A 21,809-nucleotide genomic window follows, 5' to 3' on the forward strand; every position below is an offset into this window, starting at 1 on the left:
CGGTAGAAAGTCTAAAGTCAGCTTTATAGGAATTATTCTAAATAAGACAGGAGGGTGGGGAACCTCCTGAAAACCTGGATGCAAAGTGAGATATAGAATATGATCCTCAAAGTAAAGCTCACTAAGTTTCTACGGTAGGCCCAATTCAAAGTGCTGGTTTTGACCAATAAAGCCTGGTGTAATAGGAAGGGCCTCAAATGATTATTGCAGGGTCTGAGTCATTTCTTATGGGAAGAGTTGGCCCTTGAGGTATTGCAGCCCTGGGCATTTTCAGTGGTAGCTCCCTGCTTGTGAAATGCTCTCCCCAGGGAGGCTCGCCTGGCACCTTCATTATGTATCTTTAGGTGCAAGGAAAACATTCCTCTTCTTCCAGGCCTTTGGCAAATTAAACAATCTGTGGCCTTTTAAACTGGGTGGGGGTATTGTTTTTATTTGTTACTATGTTATGCATTTTTGAGCTTTTATACTGTAAACCACCCTGTGGCCCTCAGATTAAGGGTGGTATAGAAATTTAATAAATAAATAAAATTACACAAATCACTCTCAAGTCAATCCCTTTCAACTCTACAATTCAATGATTCTATGAAACCAGCATAATACTTCAATGTTAGGGTGTTTTTGCACCATTAAAAATGCAAGTTGATGTGTGTGGTGGTGGTGGGGAGAGAGAGAATAGGCAGACAAAAAGTTGGTGCTAGCATCATATCCGCCTGGTGCCTCCGAAGCGGAAGCAGTTAGTTGTCTAAGAAACCATATTTCTCTGGGCAAATTCAAAATGGCCTTTCCCTCTCAGGCATAATCACTTGTCTCCCCCAAAAGAAGGTGTGAGTCACATTCCAGATATAGCTGACAGTTAGCTTAATAAGCTGCTGATGAAGATCAAGCTCCACCAAACCTACTGAAATTAACTGAAATTAGCAGCCCTTAGAGCAGTAAAGTAACATGCTCCAAGTATAGTATTTGGGCTTTTATCACACATCACCGTCACTTCACAAAAACTCTTGACAAGTTTCTGCTGAGTATAATGTGCACATGCGAACACTCATTTTTGCCCACACATTTCTTGAACATCCTGGGAGAATGGGTGTTTTAAAGTCTAAAGAAGACAGTGCTATGCAGAGGGAACTTGAAAATTTTTGTTCAAACTCAAAAGTCATCCGTGCGACCCTTGCAAAGCAAAGAGTCACAACACGACCGCTCCCATTTTATTTTCATTTTGTTTGTTTTCTTAATCACCATGTGGAATACTGTAATAAGAAAAGACTTGATGGATGCAACATAATGGGGAGCTGTAGATGCCAAACAAAGGAGTACAAGATTCTTTTGATAGCAGACAGCTGCAGTCAATTGAAAGAGCAACTTTTCAGGCTAAAAATAAAGCTGCAAGAGAGAATCTCAAGGGGGAAGAGGGTGGAGACTTTGCAACCTTCCATTTCGACAATGTTCCCTAAAGAGATCCTATAGATGCTCTCTGGAGGGTAACACAAGACACAGCAATTAAGTAATATTACTGTGCAAACTCTATTTCTGAAAATAGTAGCAGTCTCCAGAGGTGGATGTAGAATGTTTTTCTCTCAATGCTAAGTGACTTTCCCCCCCACTCAGCTCATGCCGAGATCCATGTAGGTTTGTGCTATGGAGAATGAACTTTGCCAGGACTGGTAAGACAGGAACAAAATTTGGCTCCTGCTTGTGGTTTGTTTGGAAAGAAGCAAAGCAAAAGCCAGAGACTGGATGGCAAGCAAACCCTAGCACCACATCAGCAGGAGGAAGGATGCCACAGGAACTTTGGAACGGTGGTACCAATATAAACTATGGTTTAATGTGATGCACAAACCACAAGCTGGAACTCAAAAAACAAAGATCACTATGAGTAATTCTTTGTTTCTGGGTGGGCAAGGAAAGTGTGTCAAGGGTAGGGAATCAATTAAAAACAATCTGCATCTTTATGTGTTTGAGATAAAAAGCAGCCTATCTTCCTTGCCATGATACTGATTTTGAAGAAAGTAATAGTTCCTCAAGGTGAGAGAACAAAGAGTTGAAAGGAAAGAAAGTTATGTTTTCCTTTGCTTTACAGAAAAAAATAAGTAGACAATCTATGTATAAGCAAGCAAACTGAGCCCTGGGCCAGTTCAACATGATGATAAATCAGAGCAAATGTCACACTTTGTGCTGTCACACAGTGGTATGGCGCTCGGTAGGCTCAGCTTCAGCATCCTCAGTGCTACAACTATCTGCCTTCCTCCACTGCCTTTCTGCAGAATATGGAAGGACAGGTGGGAAAAGAAGAACAAGTGGTTGGGCCCGCTGAAGAACCTACCAAGTACTTCTCTGGAGTGGAATTCTTAAAAGGACAGAAAACTGTGCTGCTGCCATGTAAGCACATGGATTAGTCTTTCATAGGGCCATGAGTGATGGAAAAACTGCCAAGAATGTTCAAACACAACAACACAATTCCTTGAATCCACAGCTTAGAGAGCCCTGCAAACAGTCTGAAAACAAGAAGCCAGAAAGCTTTAAGCACTAACAAGCATTTAACAGCTCAGCCTTTTAAAGACTTGAGCATACTTGAGGCCATACACAGATAGCAAGGGGAAAGAGATCTTTGGAGAAAACAGAACTACTTTTGAATTTAGAAGGTCAAGATTAGGTGAGATTAGAAAACTGATACCTGTACAATGACATGCTTCCAAACGAAAAGGATATTAGGAAGAATATGTTGGAACAGGGTGGGTTATGTTTGTATATATGTGTGTAAACATTTAATATGTAACACTCCATCTGAGGTCTGAAGTGGTACATCGCGCAAAATTGCTGATCATGTGCTTCAGTGCTTGGGATGAGGTTAAGATTATTGACATTTACATTTAGAATGTAAACTGTTCCATGAAATTAGGGAATTTTACAGCTCCTTTCAATTTCTTCACTAAACTTCACAAACTCTGAAAAGCAAAAACCCACAAACTGCACCTTTAGAATATGCAATGGGAAACAGAACAAAATGTTAATAAGGAATATTATAGGAAATAAACATAATGTGTTCTTTAGTCCTACTTGGGATCACAGGTGTACTTCAAACCTTCATCCATTTAATGAGAGAGTAGGGATGTGAGATCACAACCAAGGGCAGTCGCCGAATTGCAATGACAGCAATTCAGAAATCAACACATGGTCTTTTGAATAAGGAAAGTGCTTCTGTAGGAACTCAGCTCTGTAATTTCAAAATCTGTTATTTCATCAATACTGTTATTTTGGAGATTTTAGGTCATGCTTAAACAGCTACTGGAAGAAATATCTGTGAATAAGGTTGTTTTGTTTTATTCTAGCTAGGGTGGACAGATTTTTTTCCCTAGCTTATTTTGTTAAGTCTTTCACAGTTTGGCAGTGGCATGTGTTCCATTCCACCCATTCTCTGATTTCCTTTATGAGAATTTCTGTAATTGATTTCAAAATAAGCTTCTTTTCATTCAGTGAACCTTTCCCTCACAGGTAAGCTATGCACATGACTGACTGTGCACATTAAAAACCACCCCCTTTTACTGAATGGAAAGCACAGTAGTTTAAAACTAAGCTCTTTTGCCGTCCTTAAAAATTCCCAGATGAGAAATGCAAACGAAGGGAAAACAGATTGCCCGGAAGGAATGTAATTAATCTGAGGAAAAGGCCAGGCTGGTTTCATAAGTTTCACTCCAATCCAGATAAGTAGAACCACATCTTGAATGTGCATCCAAGAATGGCTATAGATTTTAAAGCACTGAAAAATGCCTGCCTGTTAATTTCAGTTTAATGGAGCCTCCAGCTAATCTATCAAGTGCTTTAACTAAAAGAAATGGTGGTGTAAAGAAATTGTGCACATAATTGTATGATTAAACAGAAGTGGGGAAAAACTGCTTGGAAATTTTATCATTCTTTTACACGTTTACAGATATGGAAATCACATGGGATGGCCTTGTGTTCCTTAATGGAACAGAGTAGCTAGCTTTCTATAGTCAGGGTTAAAATGTGAAACCAGCTGCCCATTTCTAGCATTAACTTCTTCTCTGTCCATGTGATCTATTTTACCTTACATCAGGCTTCCTCAACCTCGGCCCTCCAGATGTTTTGAGGCTACAGTTCCCATCATCCCTGACCACTGGTTCTGCTAGCTAGGGATCATGGGAGTTGTAGGCCAAAAACATCTGGAGGGCTGAGTTTGAGGAAAGCCTGCCTTATGTGAATTAACCTTTAATTCACAAACAGAGAGAGAGAGTGTTTTAATATGCACAGTGGCTTATGTGCTTGGCTTATCTGCAAAAGCAGGAGGGGAAAATTGACAGGAATTGATGTCAGAAAGAGATCAAGCTGTATTGCTAGAAATCCAGATTGAAGGATGCGTGAAAATGGAACCCATCACTGTGGATCTATCACCAGGCCCGGATAATTTAGAGACCCCAAATCCAGGATGAAATTTAGAGGAAAGGAATTTCAGAAGCATCTTCAGGTTAACTTCCAGAAGCATCTTAAAGAATTTGCTGCCAAGGAGTGTGGTGGAGTCTCCTTCTTTGGAGGTCTTTAAGCAGAGGCTGGACAGCCATATGTCAGGAATGCTTTGATGGTGTTTCCTGCTGGCAGGGGATTGGACTGGATGGCCCTTGTGGTCTCTTCCAACTCTATGATTCTATGAATTTGAGCCAGCGTGCTGCAGAGGTCTAAGTGTCAGACTGCAATGGTTCCAAACCACAAGCCTAACTGGATGACCTTGGACCAGTCCCCATCTCTCAGCCTTACCTACCTCAAATGGTTATTATGTGCAGGGTGGAGTGGAGTACAACATATGCCACCTTGAATTCATTGAAAAGAAAGGTGTTTTATGAATGCAATCATTAATAAAATGAATGAATGGCTAACAGTTAGAAATGCAAGGGGAGATGTGCAAAGGTAGCTCCAAGGGATAGAGATGAATGGTTATGCAGAGAAAGATAGATAATTTTCATGGAACATTATTGTGTCCTAAAGAATAAAAATGGATAGAATCAAATACAAAAAATAGAACTGGAGCCCTTCTGATGCAGCAATGAAACCTGAAATTCTGTCGGCATTTTAAAAGAGCGTTTTTGCAATCCTTATTTGTCTGTTCTAAAATTAGCAATAATCACAACTTCCCAAGAGGATCTGTAAGCCCAAGAAGATTGGCAAACTATGGATTTAATTCTTGCACTTCTTTAAAGGTCGCAGGACACATAGCAATGGATTAAGGGCATTACTGAACACGATACACATTCTGTGCAGCTTCACTGAAGCAAGAATGTGCCACAGCTGTTGGACCAGTTCACTTTCAAGGCAGTTCCACGAACTAATTCGACAATTTATAGCACAGAATGTTGGAAACACGGGAAAAGGGTGAGAGTGACATTATCACTGTAGTTCTGGATAGTATTTCACAGCTTTCCTCAGTCTAGCCTCAAGGAAACCTAACACCTTTCTCTGAAAGATAAACTAGATGTATGCATAAGAAGTGCACGTCATAATTCCAGCAAAATATCCTAAATCTCTTAGCAGTGTGTATATGAACACACATGACCGCTGGCTCCACACACGTGAGTCCAGGTTCACACTTGTAACATGCCAAATTTGGGCTAATACGCTCATGCCTAAATACATCTGTTGGGCTGCAGTTCTCTAAAGGATTGCTCTAATCTTGTTGTTTTTGCATATATACACAGTATCCATAAATTGTCAGGAATGTCCTACACGTGAGTAGGAACCTGGCAGAGACACATGCCTGGCTGGCATGGTCTCTCCCTCCTGGTCAGTCATTCGGGAGACTCAAAGTCTTTCTCCAGCCCGAACATCACAACGACTGATACCAAGAGGCATCAGCACACTTAAGGATTCTGCACAGTATTACTACGTTTATTTTCATATAATACATATAATACACTCGGAGCATCATGACTCAGCTCCTTCCTCTTCAGCATCAAACAGCAAAGAGAAAGAACAAAGGAACAAACATCCTACATCACGGAAGCAGTCATACAAACATCCTGCCTCTGTCACTTTCCACTATGTGGAATGAAAACATACACTGTTATGTGATAAAAAAAACAATCCCATGACTGCAAGCACGGGCAAGAATCCTAACACACACACACACACACACACACAAACACACACACAAACGGGTTGTCTTGCAATCTGGGTGGAATCTACACCCATATTAAAAAACATTCTGGAAATGCTTTTTTAAAGCGTTTTTTTTATAAAAAAAATAATACATTGAATTTTCTATTAGGCTCACCATCACCATCTAGTGTCCCATTGTATATATTGAACTTAATTTTTTTTTTATTTGCTGAATCCCTGGTTCCCAGTTTGTATGCCAGAGAGTGACCTCCCCCGCTATAGACACAGGTCTGCTGCCCAAATATCCCTCATGTTTCCCTAGCCCTTCCCCAAGCAGCTTTCTTGTATGCTATCATGCCTAATCGCCACCCAACACCTTTTTATGAGGTTGGTGGGTTTTTTTTCTTTCACAGCAACATATCTGAGCCTGTGTTATTTTTGCTAATACTTGGCTCAGACAAAACAGTGTCTCATCGCTCAGCAAGGGGTCCTGTATTTAGCTCTCATTGCTAGACATCTCTGAGATGTAAGCAGCATCTCTGCTAAGCACAGCTCAGCTACAAGAGACAGGCTGAAAATAGGGCAAGGCTACGTGTTACCCCCACTTTGCATGCACAGTGTAGCCACTGACAAATCAGAAAGACATCTGCGGCACCTACCTGTGACTTTCCCCAAGGTCAGAGATTTGATGGCTCTGAAATCAGCCTCTGAGGAAAAGTTGTGCTTGACTTTGAGAACCTGGTCAATCTGAAAGGGAGGGGATCAATAAAAGTGATTCCATTATTACAGCACACAGAGAGACCTCTGATGAATCTATAGCACTAGCTCTGCTGCCGGAACACAAGTAATATCTGTCTCTGCTGGGCATCAGTTTCCATGGACAGCAAAATAAATGCACCTTAATTCTACAGGAAAAGCTAAAAGGCATGACAAGGTGTCTTTACAGCAGGGTTTTCAAGACAACTTCCCTGCGGGAATCTGTGTATAATATCTGACAAGTGGTTTGACCCCCCACAGAGAACTCAGAATGATTAATCTCTTATTGCAACAAGAACAACAAAAAGAATTTTGGGCAGATGTTTCTCATCCAGGTTTAGCCCCACTGGGGGAAAGGTATAAAGGTGGGTATAAGATTGAAATCTGACATGAAGCTTTGTCTGTAAGTTCAGGAAAAAAGCTAGCCCATCTACTGTATAGCATCAACTTTGTTTACACTGGTATGAGCACCTGCCCAACGGTGAGATGGGCGAGAATGTGGAGCTTGACTCAAAAATCTTCAAAACCTCAAAAGGGTTTCTTTCTAGTGCCTAGGATCAACCCAACATGGGGTTCATCTGAGGCAAACTTTCCAAATTTTTGACAACAAGACTTTAAGAGCAGCTCACTGGCTCATAGGACTTCTCTCCAAACTAGCACCCGGCATTTTTATAATTCATTTGCCAGGTGGCTTTGAGAAGCTGCTGTCTCGTGGCTGGATTTAATCTGGAGTCCTAAACTATCTCATGTTTTTTTAATGGTTATTTTATAGTAGGGTATTTCTACATCATACACCACAATGAATCTTTCATAGAACAGCAGCCCATATATACAGTGGATGCTCGGGTTGTGAACATGATCCGTGCGGGAGACACGTTCGCAACCCGCAGTGTTTGCAACCCGTGTCTGCACGTTTGCACATGTGTGGGTCACAACTCGGTGCTTCTGTGCATGTGCAAAGTGCAATTTAGTGCTTTTGCGCATGCACGCGCGCCGAAACCCGGAAGTGACTGGTTCTGGTACTTCCAGGTTCGGCGCGGAGCGCAACCTGAAAAGACGCAATCTGAAGCAGCTGTACGACAGTACAAGAAAATAAACAAATACACGATACATATTGACACAATACATATTGTGTCAATTCAGATCTTCATTACAGTTCATCAGTCTTCCCTTTTGTTTATATCCAAACAAGGAATCATTATAACAACAGCTCACAATTAGTTTTGCTAATTACAAATTCTCCAATTTGCAATTAAGGAAACTAAAGCACGAGCATTTTATTTTGAGGAAGTGTGTTCAAAAGTTCTTAGCACAAATCTGAACAGAACTCATATCTATTGAATTGTGTTTATTCTCTGAGCCCAGGATTCTTCAAATGCAATGTGAACCTTCTTACAGAGGTAGAAATGGCTCATCAGAGGGGTAAACTCATTTCTGATTTTCTTACTCTGCCCACAACTTCTGTAGGATTTAAATGAGCCATGAAGCTCATTGTTCCTGCCTTTTCTATATTCGGGCGCATCTATCTACACTGATCCATGATATGGGGAGTTTGTTTCTTACTGGATGTATTGCTTGACCTTCTTTTGGGTCTCTCCTGTATCTGTAATCAAGTCATGCACAATGTTGTCCTGCTCACTCATTTCCTCACTCATCTGGCAGATCTCAAACTTGGGCAAGAGCGCAGTAGTCCTTGCCTTAGCTTTACTTCAAATCATGCCCATTCCTTCTTATGAAGAAGCTGGAAAACACCTTTAATGTACTATGTTTCATCAAGTTTGACAGGTGAGGGAGGAAAAGAGAAAGAAAGTTGCAATCCTTCCCCCAACTCTCCTTTCTCTCCATCTTCAACCTCCATTCCATCACTGATGCTATTGCCTCAGGCACAGCAAGAGAGGGGCTTGGCCTTCTTCAAAGTGGTCATTGCCTGCCATCTGCTCTCAACCTTTGTATTTTAGAAGGAGAGGGAATGTACTGGAGCTCTCACTAGGAGAGGGAGGAGGTACAGTTAGCCTCTCTTCCACAGGATACATGTTGGTGATGGCCAGGTTACCCATAATCTTAGGGAGGGACAGGATTTGGCCTTACAAGTGAACATCTCCCTCTGTTGGAATGATTGACAGTAGCCCTCTTCAGGTTCCCCACCTCACCACACTCTGAATGGGTGCTCCGTGGTCCCAACCCCTCTCTCATGCCACTTCCACCTGTCCTGTAGTCTACCCTACACATGCTGAAGCAACTTTGCTGAATCCGTTAAGTCAGTGTCTGTATGGGAAACCTCCTAGAACCCTATCTACACTGTCTTGGTTTCCACAGAAAGAAGTTGGGGTATGAGTGAATGAAATAAACAGAGGGGGGGGGGAAATCTCCCCTGTTCATGCTATAGTGTGACAGAATGATGAGACTTAATGTTGGGAAATTGCTTTTTAGAAACACGGATGGACTGCCATCAATTATGCTCCCCCTTCCCCCACTGAGGACAGTGAAACTGCAAGAAAGTAGTGGACCATAAAATATGGTGGGCAAATTTGGATACCTGAATAGTCAGCTCTCTTCCATCTCTATTTATCTTCACATGGTGTAGCTCTCGGTTGGCAAAGTTTCCAGAATCAATAGTGAATATAAGGGATCTGTCCTTGCTCAGTCTGCATCGGACTTGCAAGCTTCCTTAAAGAAGAAGGGGGGGAAAGGCAGGGAGAGAAAGGTTTTGATCTTAAAAAGCACCCATAACTAAAAACTATTTAACAAACTGCTACGAAGAAGCACAGAATAAATACAGACCATAGAAAGCTCATGTGGAGAAAAAAGGACATTTTGCAAGGAGAAATAAGGTAGTTTGTGCACCAGACATAGAGCTGCAGGTCTTGAAGGCTTCTGATGGAACTTCTACCAAACACTCCCTTCAATAGAACCAAAGAGTTGGATGTCTGAAATGAAACCTTTAAATCAAGAATCCTCACAGATTCTAAGCAATTCAAGCATCTGCATAATGGTGTGCTACAGGGAAATGTCCTGGCAAGGGTGTGGGTTGCAAGCTTCCTTAAAGAAGAAAATGCATATAGAGTTGTGGTGTCAAACTATGAATGAAACCAAATAAATCCTGCAGCTCCTGGAATCCTGTGACTTTCAACGTTGCAATAACCCAGTCAACTTGCCTTGGCCAAATTTATAAAGTACCTTTGGTTCATTATATTGTACAAAGTTGCAATCCCATTTAAACCATCATGATAAATATGATCCTTTTAGCTATCTTAGAACAATTCAGTATGCACTTAGAGGGGGGAAACTTGCAGAATTTAATTGTTTCATTTAAATATGAGACAGAAAGAGAAATGCATACACAAGGACTCTTTTGTGTATTCATGGATTTAGATTTTCTAGTTGATTTGAGTTCTATGCCACATTATGCCTCCAATAAGTGTATGTGCACAATCTATTTTATTTTAATTTCTGTATAATTTCTGTCTCATAATTGTAATTAAAGCAATCACCAAATTATGGTTCTGGGAGCTTTATTACAGTCATGGGTTGCTTTGTCATCCTGTCTTTGGCTTTGTATATCAGCACACATGCAAGACACGGGATATTGCTTAAGCTATGTCTTGCTGCCAAGTCATTACCAAGCCAATTTCAGAAAATTGCTACCAGCTTATTTTGTAGCTCCACTAATTAAATATGAAATCAAGAACTGTATTTCAAGATCATCAAAGCAGGGCTGGGCAAGGAGCTGCCTAGTGGCTCATCCTGACCTGCACAGCTTTTTAATCCGACTCTGGGGATCTTCTACACTCTTGCTTCATCTATATTAAGGTGCTGGCATGGGGTCTGAAGGCAGGGAAGAGCTGGATGGAGGTTAGTAAGCCGAGGCTGAATCCTGAAAAGATGGAAGTGCTGTGGGTGGGCGGTTCCCATATCTGGGAGGAGGTGAACAGGTCCATAGTCTGGAAGTACTCATGGATTCCAACTTATGGCCAGGAGTACTTAGGCCCAGTTTAGGCTGATAAGACAGCTAAAACTGTTCCTAAGATTGACATAGCCTGGCTTCAGTTGTCCATGCTGTGGTGACCTCCCATCTGGACTGCTGTAATATGCTGCGTGTGGGGCTGCCCTTGAAGATGGTTTGGAGGCTGCTGCAGTGCTGAATGCAGCTGCTCATCTGGTAAGTGGGGCAGCCTGATAGGTCCATGTGCCAGCTGGTCCAGAAAGCACTGCACTGGTTGTCAGTGAGCTGCTGGGCCAAAGTCAAGGTGCTAGTGTATAGAACCCTAAACAGCGTGGAACCCAACTGGCTAAAAGTGGCTTTCCCAGTATCGACCACCTTGGACCTGCAATCAGCAGGTGAGGCCTTGTTGGTGTTGGTTTATAGCAAATACATGTAAAGTCACAATAAAATGCCACTAACAGCAAATACAAAAATATATGGGGAGCTTAGAAGTGAGCAGTAGACCTGATGCATACAGAAAGCAAGATCAGCTTGGATCAAGTCCCTCCAGTGAACTGAACTGGAGAAACACATGCAGGAAATGTGTTTGTCTCTCTGTTTTGGTCACGTAGAAACTGGGCCTGATAAAGCATAGGAGGGTGAAAAGTGTCACATACCTAAGTTTTAGAGGGCCAAATTGCCTGCTGGTCGGGGGTGGAAATACTTTATATGCCATCTCAGCACTCCAGTGCACAACCATCAGATACTTTAGCAGCTTATTAAAAGAGTGACCACGCTTTCTCATCACATCATCACACATGTGTGAGTGATCATTAAAGAGGAGAAAATAATTAGTGGAGGTGTTGATTGAAGGAGGAAAGATAACATTAGTAAGGTAATTATTAACACTGCATACTCCATATGTGCCATTAAAAAATATGCATGGCAAGTCTTTCGTGATGATTTATTGTGGGCAGGAATACATAGAGCGAGAATATTTGCTGTGTTAACTCTAGATCATGTCCTGATGGACACAACCAGTTATTACCAGTGCCATTCAGCATGCATTATGTTCCTGGGTGAACACTGAGGTCTCGTACTACAGCATCGTTCCTTTATTGCTTGAATATTTTTAAAAGGTCTGCCTCTTTCTGTGAGAACAGCTGGTTGAAAAATCTGCTCCTTAATTAGCCGCCCATTCCCTGGGGTCTCATGATCTGTAAATTTACTCTTCAGAGAGTGTAGCAGCTACTACTGTGGAATAATGGGACCAATCTTCTGTTTTATTTTTGCAGAACTATACTCAAAGCAAATTAGGATGATAGTTTGTTGTAGTGAGAGGTTTTTTTTTTTTTTTTTTGAAGTTCAGGACAGATTCAGAAAACCCGATGCAATTTGAGATTATGGATAGGAGAACTGTACTTCTGAATACTTACCTGGGCACATGTATTTCACGCACATTCATAACCAGCCAAGCCCAAGCCCTCCCTGAAGTTTAGGTTTGGTTTGTCATAGGCTTTGTGTCAGCTCCTGCGTTAGCTCTCAATGCTGCAGTCCTTCCCTTACTCACTCAAACTTAGCCCTGGTAATTAAGGACTCTGTAATCTTGGGAAGAAAGGGACGCAGGTGGCACTGTGGTCTAAACCACAGAGCCTTGGGCTTGCCAATCGGAAGGTCAACGGTTTGAATCCCCGCGACAGGGTGAGCTCCCATTGCTCGGTCCCAGCTCCTGCCAACCTAGCAGTTCGAAAGCACGTCAAAGTGCAAGTAGATAAAGAGGTACCACTACAGAGGGAAGGTAAACGGCGTTTCCATGCACTGCTCTGGTAAGCCAGATACGGCTTAGTCATGCTAGCCACATGACCCGGAAGCTGTATACCAGCTCCCATAAGGAACATTGGGAGAGGGTATTTGGATGCCACTGTACCTTGTTCTTGTGAGGCCCACTATTTGGAATGTGATTGGATATACAGTGGTACCTCGGGTTAAGAACTTAATTCATTCTGGAGGTCCATTCTTAACCTGAAACTGTTCTTAACCTGAGGTACCACTTTAGCTAATGGGGCCTCCCACTGCTGCTGTGACGCTGCCATGTGATTTCTGTTCTCATCCTGAAGCAAAGTTCTTAACCCGAGGTACTATTTCTGGGTTAGTGGAGTCTGTAAGCTGAAGCGTCTGTAAGCTGAAGCGTCTGTAACCTGAGGTACCACTGTAATACAATTTATTTATTGGGGGTGTGCAGTGAGAAAGGGAATAGTTTGTTTTAGATGTCACCTGTCACTAGCTAGGAGTAAGTCTATTGTCTTACTGGAGCAAAAGTCTTTGAAAGCTTGAGAAGAGGGACAATGATAAGTGGTTATGATCACAGATGTCTGGGAGAGTGTATGTGATACACTATATAAAATTAACTCTGAACCATATGGTTTGGCCACTGGTTTGGCCACCCATTGCTTTGGGTTTTGATTTTGAGCAGGTGGAGGTCAAATTTGTCACCTCCATTAGAATGCATCATGCTAAGCAGCATTGAATGCTGTGACGGTCTGCTATGGTTCGCAACCTAGAATCACATACCACTTCCCAAATGTTGTAGTTCCAATTTTAGTATTTTGGTCTTGTTTGTCAAAATTCTTCTGTGTGTTTCTGTATATTCTGGCCCTGTGTGTCTGTGTATTCCTTCTACCTCTCTTTTACATTTTAAAGACTTGGGTTAATACTCTCCATTCAGGTTCATAATCAAGCTCATTTGTATGAATGAAAGCAGGAATGCTAAACCATGCTTAGACTGGAAAGAAGAGGAAGAGAAAAAGGAATAATTAATCTGGAGCACAAGGATATGATTTTGTTGTGTATGATATTTAGAAGTAATTCATTACTTTAAAAACTAAAAAGAAAAATTAAAAGTTTTATTTAAGTGCAAGGCTTGCTTTTCCTGGATCTGCACACCAAACTTTTATAAATCTCACCCCAAACATGCTTCAGAAACTTAAAGCTTTTAATAGTCTCTGAAGAGGTACAACCAAGATCAATTAATATGGATGAGTTACCCCCATACTGTATGCCTTAATTACTTTAGTTGAGCACACAATCTGAACCACTGCAAAAACTATCAGAGTAGACTCTTCTCTTTACCCCCACTTTAAAAGTGGGTGTCACCAAAATCAGTGTCCTGGCTGGGCTGCCAGGATTCAGTATACAGATTAGTCACAAAACACTAGAATTGCTCTCTAACCCAAGCAGAGTCTTGTGTGGCTGCTGAGTTTGGTTCTCTTCAGCATCTATTGGCCTTCACCAGCCTGCAATGCCCTAAATGGTTTGCTTTTTTTTAAGGGCCTCTAGGAATTCAGCTAATGAAGAAGGCACCTTTCAGCTCTTTCCCATCATCTGTACAGCAGCAGATACAGATATCTGCCAAGCGGCGTCCTTGACTGAGGGCTGGCCTGCTTCGCATCCAACTTGCATACTCAGAGATTCAGGCTGCTAGCTACTAAAATTAGAGATGCTCCAAAAGATTTAGGCACACTCTTCTTAGCTCTGGATTTTACACATTTTTCACAGGTTCCCACTTTAATCCTTAGAAGTGTTTAATATTAGCAGCAGCAGCTGAACAATACAATAAATACCGGGTTCCTAATGAGAGTCAGAAAATAAACAGTAATTTCATCATAGACTCTGGGCAAGTGCAAGGCGGGCATAATGTCCCTGATTAGAATCAGGAGCATACTGCAGAAACCATAAGCTTTCTTTTCCCACCCGGGGTGAACATGTGAAAAAGCAGAAACACTTCTCTTGCACCTTTTAAGAGTTGTAGATTGACATGCAATTTAGTGTAAATCATCATGCAACTACCAGTTAGCTCAATTGGTTACAGCATGGTGTTGATAATGCCAAGGTCGCATATTCATTCATTGTAGGGGGTTGGTCTCGGGGTCCCTTCCAGCTCTATGATTCTGTTATACATGCAGGAGCCCTATTCCTTTTTCATCTGGCCACTCTGCTCCTGCTGTTTCTCCTTTATAGTACCCTAACAAGGAGAAGAGGATGACAGAGGACAAGATGGTTGGACAGTGTTCTCGAAGCTACCAACATGAGTTTGGCCAAACTGCGGGAGGCAGTGGAAGACAGGAGTGCCTGGCGTACTCTGGTCCATGGGGTCACGAAGAGTCAGACATGACTAAATGACTAAATCTCAATAATTTCTTGAGTAGACAGGTATATGTTTGCACTGCATGTGTTTTATATTAACTACAATATAAGAATGAGAAATCTTTAATCAGTGTTTGAAATCAGAAGTTGTAGCTAACTGAAAACTCTGATTAAGCGGGGACTCTGGTTAGCTGTAAATAATTTTTAATCACTGTTTTGAAGGGTGAAGAAACACATTCTTATCCCCCAGTCACAGCAGTGCTCAGAGGGATCCATCCAGATCTCTGGTCCCTATGCACAGCTAATAGCACATGAAGAGAACCAGATCATGACTAACATTCAGTGATATTTCCCATGGCCAGTGCAGACCTTATTCTTTAAGGAATCTTGGCTTTAGCCAATAAGCAGTTGTCTCAATGAATTGGCCCTCATCCAAAGACTTATAAGCAGCAAGTGTATGTTTGTATTTGTGTACTACAGTGCACTCAGAGAACAAATAAGGATATATACATTCCTATCCAAAGATGGATGGGGGTGGGAATATGATCTTTTAAATTCTCTATTCAATATTTTTAATTGCATTTAAATATAGGTAGTTACACAAGTGGAGCTTTCAGAAAGAGGTGAAATATATTTGAACGGGTAAATAAAATTGTGGAGATCTAATTAAAATGGCAAGCAGGAGGGTGATGCAGCACACACCTTTTAATGTATGCATGTTTGTGTGTGTGTTTATGTGAGTGTGCCAATATTTATTTTAATATGACTCCCCCCCCCACACATCCTTTTCAAATTAATAGAGATTATTTTCTCATTTGGGGCTTTGGCTACATTCGATGGAAGAACATTTATTTCCATGCCTCTAGTACTTCCTTAGTTCAAGTTCAAGTTTTCATAGAATCATAGAATTGTAGAGTTGGAAGGGACCCCGAGGATCCCTTGCAATGCCAGAATATCCAGCTGTCCCATACAGGGATCAAACCTGCAACCTTAACACTATCTATGCAGTATTTTTCCAGGACGGGTCACATTTTGGTTGTGCTTGCTTCGACTGCACATGAAAATGGGAGTTTCATGTTTGGACTGCAAACACTGGCTAACAACCTAATGAGATGACACAGGACACTTAGTCTGACAGAGGGACTATAGTTTGCAGGGCTGTACTGGGAAATCTCAGCCTTAACCTCCTTCTCCCATTTCTTTTTTCTTTTTCTCCAAACACTCTGTGCTCACTCTCTCCACTGCTTATTCTCTCATTTCCCCCCCTCTCCATCTCTCTCGCTCACACTCACCATGCCATACCATGCAATGCACCAAGACCATTCCATATCATCCCTCCAGCAATTCTATAACATGAGAATGGGCTACTGCTGGATGTATATAAGTGAAACCACTGCAGCTGTAACATACAGCTTTCGCAGGGAAAGGCCTTTGTATAAAGGTTCTTAACTGCCAACCAACAAAAGCTACCTACTTTTAACTATGCACCTCCGTTTAACACTCTGGCAAAGAAACAAGGCAATTTCCAATGAGGGCAAAACATGTTGTTTCCATGGAACATTGCAATCTTCTGAAAACATCCCAAAGGAACTAGTAATACCTTTCATTATCACCTTTACCACTGGTGTATATGCATTGCTATTCATAGTCTGCTTTGTGTTATAACAGCAAGCATAAACTGGCAGCATAAGGGAAAGCAGCACATCAGAAGGCTGCTTTAAATTTAAATTAATTCCCTTTCAATGAGACTAAGAGGAGGGAAATGGAGCAAAGTTAGAACTGATAAAGCCATGAGGAAATTACAAACAGTTGGGGAAGAAATGTTGGCAATGCAACCAGCAGTGTAGCTAGCTGCTTGGGCGCCTGGGGTGGCGCAAAAGCCCCATACTCGGGGGTGGGGCAAGGCACCCACGGGGCAGGGCAAGCCGGGGCTGCGCGGAACCTTCACAGAGTCCGCAAACTGCATGTTGCCATTTCAGGCAGCGCGGAGCCTGCAGGTGCCTGAGCCACCACGTCACTCCCCAGGAGAGATATGTGGCTTGGGCGTGCTGCAGGCCAGGCCCCGCGGTCACCCCCTCCCCAGTGATGACAGCCGGGGTGGCCTGCACCCACCACATACCCCTTCCTACGCCACCAAATGCAACCTACTCCATGATACATCCTCTAAAAGTGACTCTGGAATAGTTGTGAGTGTGTGTGTGTTTTAAGACAAGTGGAAGTGCATATTTGCTGGATAGGCTGAATATGTCGTATTTTACTGATTCAAAAGACCCAATTACTGATAAAAAGTCTTGCCTGACTTCTTGCAAGCTTCACAAATAAAAATCCAGTGAACGTTTACACGGCAAAATTACTCAAAGAGCCCAAAAGGAAGTAATAGGCTGCCATCTCCTCAAACAAAACATTTCCTATTCTAATTAGTTCTTGTCACATGTGAGCTTTTAGATTTTCTCCCCCTTCTGCTCTACATTGCTCACATGGGGAGGGGGCACCACTGCTACTTTGTTATGACAGCAATTCTTTCCATTCCATGCTACTTCACAACCTTCATTAAAAATAATAATAATTGAAATGCCCTTTTCAAGGCTGCACGTTCTCCCCTCTAAAAATGAAATATTCAAACATGGCAGTGGTGGCTTCTAAGGTTAAGAACTGGTTAGCACTGGGGGTGTGTGGGGGAGACCCAAGATCTAGGCTAATACTCATGGGAATAGGGCATTTAATTTTAGCCCTTCTTACACATGCGGCTTATTCACATTTAACTTTCCTCCATGCTTTCCAGGCATGACCTTAAAGCTCCATGTCTGAGCATCTTGTGTGGTGTTGAATAGGTGAAAAGTAAAACTGATCAGTCAAAGAATTAACATTTTTGACAGCAGATGGCAGTAGCCCTACAAACCACACACACACACACACACACACACACACCATTTCACTACTGTAGCCTTAGAAACTTCTTATGCAGCTGAACTGTCAAGGGACCTTTAGCTTTGCACTCTCACTTACCATTCTTGGAGAGAATAACAGCTAAATAGTCATGAGAGGAAGCATTGATGTAGAACAGGAGGCTTGGAGCATGTGTTGTCAGGAACGTAAAGGCAATGTTTTCTTTCGATGTCGAAGTATCTGCATATATGGCTGAGGATGTGGTACTTGCATTTTTGGTCACAGGATAAGGCTCCTGGAAAATGTAGGTGATGGAAGTGCCAGCTTCAAAAAGTGCAGAGACCTCTAAAAATACAAAGCAAAAGCAAGAGAACATAAGTCAAGCCCTGCTGGATCAGACACAAGCCTTCTGATTCCAACAGTAATCAACCAGATATGGTACCTAAGGGAAGCCCATAAGCAGAATATGCAACAGATATTTAAAGGAAAGCATCAGGAAAGAGTCTGACTCAGAATACTAGATTGGAAATCACTGGAAATGTGGAGCATTCAGCCATAAATATCTGCATATGTGCACATACTGTACATTTTTGCTTATATGAGAAGCACTACAGTAAGACGAGAACACAATATAGGCAGAACCATAAGAGCCAACTACCGGTCAACTCTGGAGTCAGTCTATAGATGTGTTCTTTATTGAAGCTTTCTTCATTTTACATTTGGTATTTAAATGTCAAACAAGATGCTTAAAATATGTCTCTCCCTAAAGAAGATACGGTATGGCACCAGGCAACTGGGCCAAAATGAAGCATTAGGGTGAACATGCAGTGCATCTTCACTGATCTGCTGTTGCATCATGGGCTGCATAGATGGTCAGGGACCAGTCTGGCATAAAGAATGGGGAGGATGGGCATGCATGGATGAGAGGAGGAGGAGGAGGAGGAGGAGGAGGAGGAGGAGGAGGAGGAGGAGGAGGAATCAAGTGGACAAGCAGGTTCTTGAACTAGGACAAAATCCCAGATGCCGGTGCTTTGCAGTAAAAGCTTATGAAAGGATTACCTCCAATGCGGATGGCACTGTGGGTTAAACCACAGAGCCTAGGGCTTGCCAATCAGAAGGTTGGTGGTTTGAATCCCCACGATGGGGTGAGCTCCCGTTGCTCAGTCCCTGCTCCTGCCAACCTAGCAGTTCGAAAGCACGTCAAAGTGCAAGTAGATAAATAGGTACTGCTCTGGCAGGAAGGTAAATGGCATTTCCGTGTGCTGCTCTGGTTCACCAGAAGCGGTTTTGTCATGCTGGCCACATGGCCTGGAAGCTGTATGCCAGCTCCCTCAGCCAATAACACGAGATGAGCACTGCAACTCCAGAGTCGGTCATGACTGGACCTAACGGTCAGGGGTCCCTTTACCTTTACCTTAAGAATGAGCCGCAAAATTTCAAATAGTTAAAGGGCAGCATGATGTATTCACTGTCAATAGTGAAAGCAGCAACGTAAATTATCTTTGTGTGCCTTTTACCATCCGAGTCCTTACCTATCCTGAGTCATGCATTTCAGATTCCAGATTAATTAATTCCACTAAATGGTTCTTTGTTGACTTTGATTACAGGCTTCTTTAAATTTCAGTGTACTAATCTATGAAATTAATTTCTGCTAACACAAACATGTTGCTTTCATTGTCCCTTCTTCATGCACGTCCTGAGTATTTTATTTGATGCACTTCCAGCAATTTTAATCAGCCCAAGCTCCACTGACTTCATTGGGACGCTGCCAGTTTTACAGCAGGTAGGTTCTGTTCCCCTGCCTATTGGCCAGGCATTTGTAATGCAAGAGTAGCAACTAAAACGGAAATGTTCAAACAGATCCTGGCTGTGATTTTAAAATAGAATAAGATTACGAGGGATTACTAGGACATTCCCCAAAGAGCTTTTCATCTAAAATATGTGTTCTTTTCTCTCCTTTTGTATAGGAAACATCTGTTGAGAAATGGCTAAGAGGCCATTGTCTTCAGTCCCATGAAAACCATTCCATGCCTTTTCCTATCTCATTTTACTCACAATTGCCTGACTGCTGAATATTGATTTCCTGGGCTGCTCCCAAGGTGAATGATAAGATGAATCTCTGACTCACACAGTTGTCCTGTTTGAGCTTGGCAAATAATTAGAGCTTGATGGAATGTTCTGCCGAAGCTGCGACTTCAGTGAAATATGGGATTTTGCACGTCCCAAATAATTCATGTGTGACCCAGGTCTGAAATTCTAGGCTGATTCCAACAGCCTGTGCAGCTTCCTCTAATCCACTTTGGGACTCTGGAATTTAATTATATACTGTTGTCCTGCAACGTACCATGTATCTGAGGAAGGAGGCAAGGGGCAAAACGTCCCCTTTAAATGTCATGGGGCAAGTGTATGCATTTTATTTAGATCTAGAACCTCCACACATTCAGGACCACAGTGGCATTCCAAGGACTGCTTACAATCTCATGGTAAAATGCAATTCAATAAACTCAGACCAAAACCTCCACCCCAGACCAAACAAGCAATAATAGTCATATTACGACATTATAGTAGAAGGTAGGGTGTCAGATGACTATCTCAGTATATGAGTACATAGAAACAGGAGCAAATGATCAACAAATAGCCATGGAGCAGCCATCTTTTTTCCCAGCACAGTGTTACTGGGAAGCATGCTATGCCATCATAAAGTGACGTTCCCAGTACTATTTACAAGAAACATTAGACTGCTCATTTTTATGCTAAAATAAAGGCAGTGGGGGAGAGATGGAATGACCACAAGGCCAATCAAACTGTAAGCATTCTTCTGCCGCATATCTGTCACCCACCAGCTGAATGACTATCTTCCTATCCAATTTTTTTTTGGGGGGGGGGTCCCCACCCCACTCTCTATGACCCCACAGTGCCTAGAAATTCAGATTACCATATCAGCCCTGGTCTTGACCATTCTCAGATTACCTGTTGACATAGTGTTGGAATAAAAATAAACAGTTACATTCTGGGGCAGGAGACAATTAACACTCCTCCTTTCCCCCCAACATTCGTTCTAAATTCCAAAGACGCCATCTTAAAATGGAAGCCTCGGCATTTTGAGCCTCTTGATCCCAAGTCAGTTCTATTTAACTATTCCAAAACTAAAAATTAAATGGGGAAAAACTTAATTATACAAAATTTGCCAAGAGGTTTTAATCAGTGGAAAGTGACATTAATAAAAAAAAAATCAGCATTTCCCCACAGTGCAGTAATAGTTTCCATCCAATTTCTTTGTATAATGAATTCTGATCAACTTTCACTTCATGGGGGGGGGAGGAATCTAAGAACCTGCCACACAGCCATACCTTCTCTGCAGAATGGTCCTTCGTATGGAGAGCTGGTGCAGTCACACAGGTAGCCATTTAACTTCTCCAAACATTTACCTCCATTTTGGCAGAGGTTACCATAACTGCTGCAATGCCCAGGGCATCCAGGTTTCACACCGGAGGTGACTTTGGCCCTCTCTTCAAGATCAAGTTTCTGCCCATTTAGGTGAAGAGAACGAATACACCCCATGAAACCCTTCTGTCTGGAAGCAGTTGCTCCTAGTACAAAGGAGACATAAAACGCATCATGCTTTGATTTTAATCACCAACGCTTTCCCAAAGCAAAGCCCTTATTAAATGCTTTATACAAAGGAGCTGTGAGAAGCCAGTTCAAAGACTGTAAAATATGATGTTCAGTGATGTCATATTGATGTGTATGAACACATGCCCTTTCAGCAGCCTGGTGAGAGTCCAAGCTGCAGGGACAGGAAAAGTGGAGGCCTCTGCTAGAATAACATTAACTTGTTAAACCTAACGTGGACAATAGTTTTGGAGGCTGAATATATTTGTTCACAAAGTCTTAGGACTGTTTCATACATTTCAAATTAAAAGCAAGTATTCTTGCAAGTCTCTACAGTGTCTGAAAGATGTGATCTGGGAAGCCTAAAATACCTGTAATAAGGATTTTA

General features: G+C 42.1%; 1 protein-coding gene across 1 annotated transcript in view; it reads right to left on the reverse strand.

Moving 5' to 3' along the window:
• Positions 1 to 21,809, reverse strand: part of CNTNAP5 (contactin associated protein family member 5) — a 302,130-nt gene that overhangs the window by 14,404 nt on the left and 265,917 nt on the right. Inside the window, exons 18-21 of the mRNA XM_035128546.2 lie at positions 21,160 to 21,399; positions 17,930 to 18,154; positions 9,395 to 9,525; positions 6,762 to 6,849 (exon numbers count right to left, since the gene is read on the reverse strand). Coding sequence (XP_034984437.2) covers positions 6,762 to 6,849; positions 9,395 to 9,525; positions 17,930 to 18,154; positions 21,160 to 21,399 — 684 coding nt within the window. The remainder of the gene's footprint in view (positions 1 to 6,761; positions 6,850 to 9,394; positions 9,526 to 17,929; positions 18,155 to 21,159; positions 21,400 to 21,809) is intronic.

The sequence above is a fragment of the Zootoca vivipara genome, chromosome 1, assembly GCF_963506605.1.
Source record: "Zootoca vivipara chromosome 1, rZooViv1.1, whole genome shotgun sequence".
Classification (NCBI taxonomy): Eukaryota; Metazoa; Chordata; class Lepidosauria; order Squamata; family Lacertidae; genus Zootoca; species Zootoca vivipara.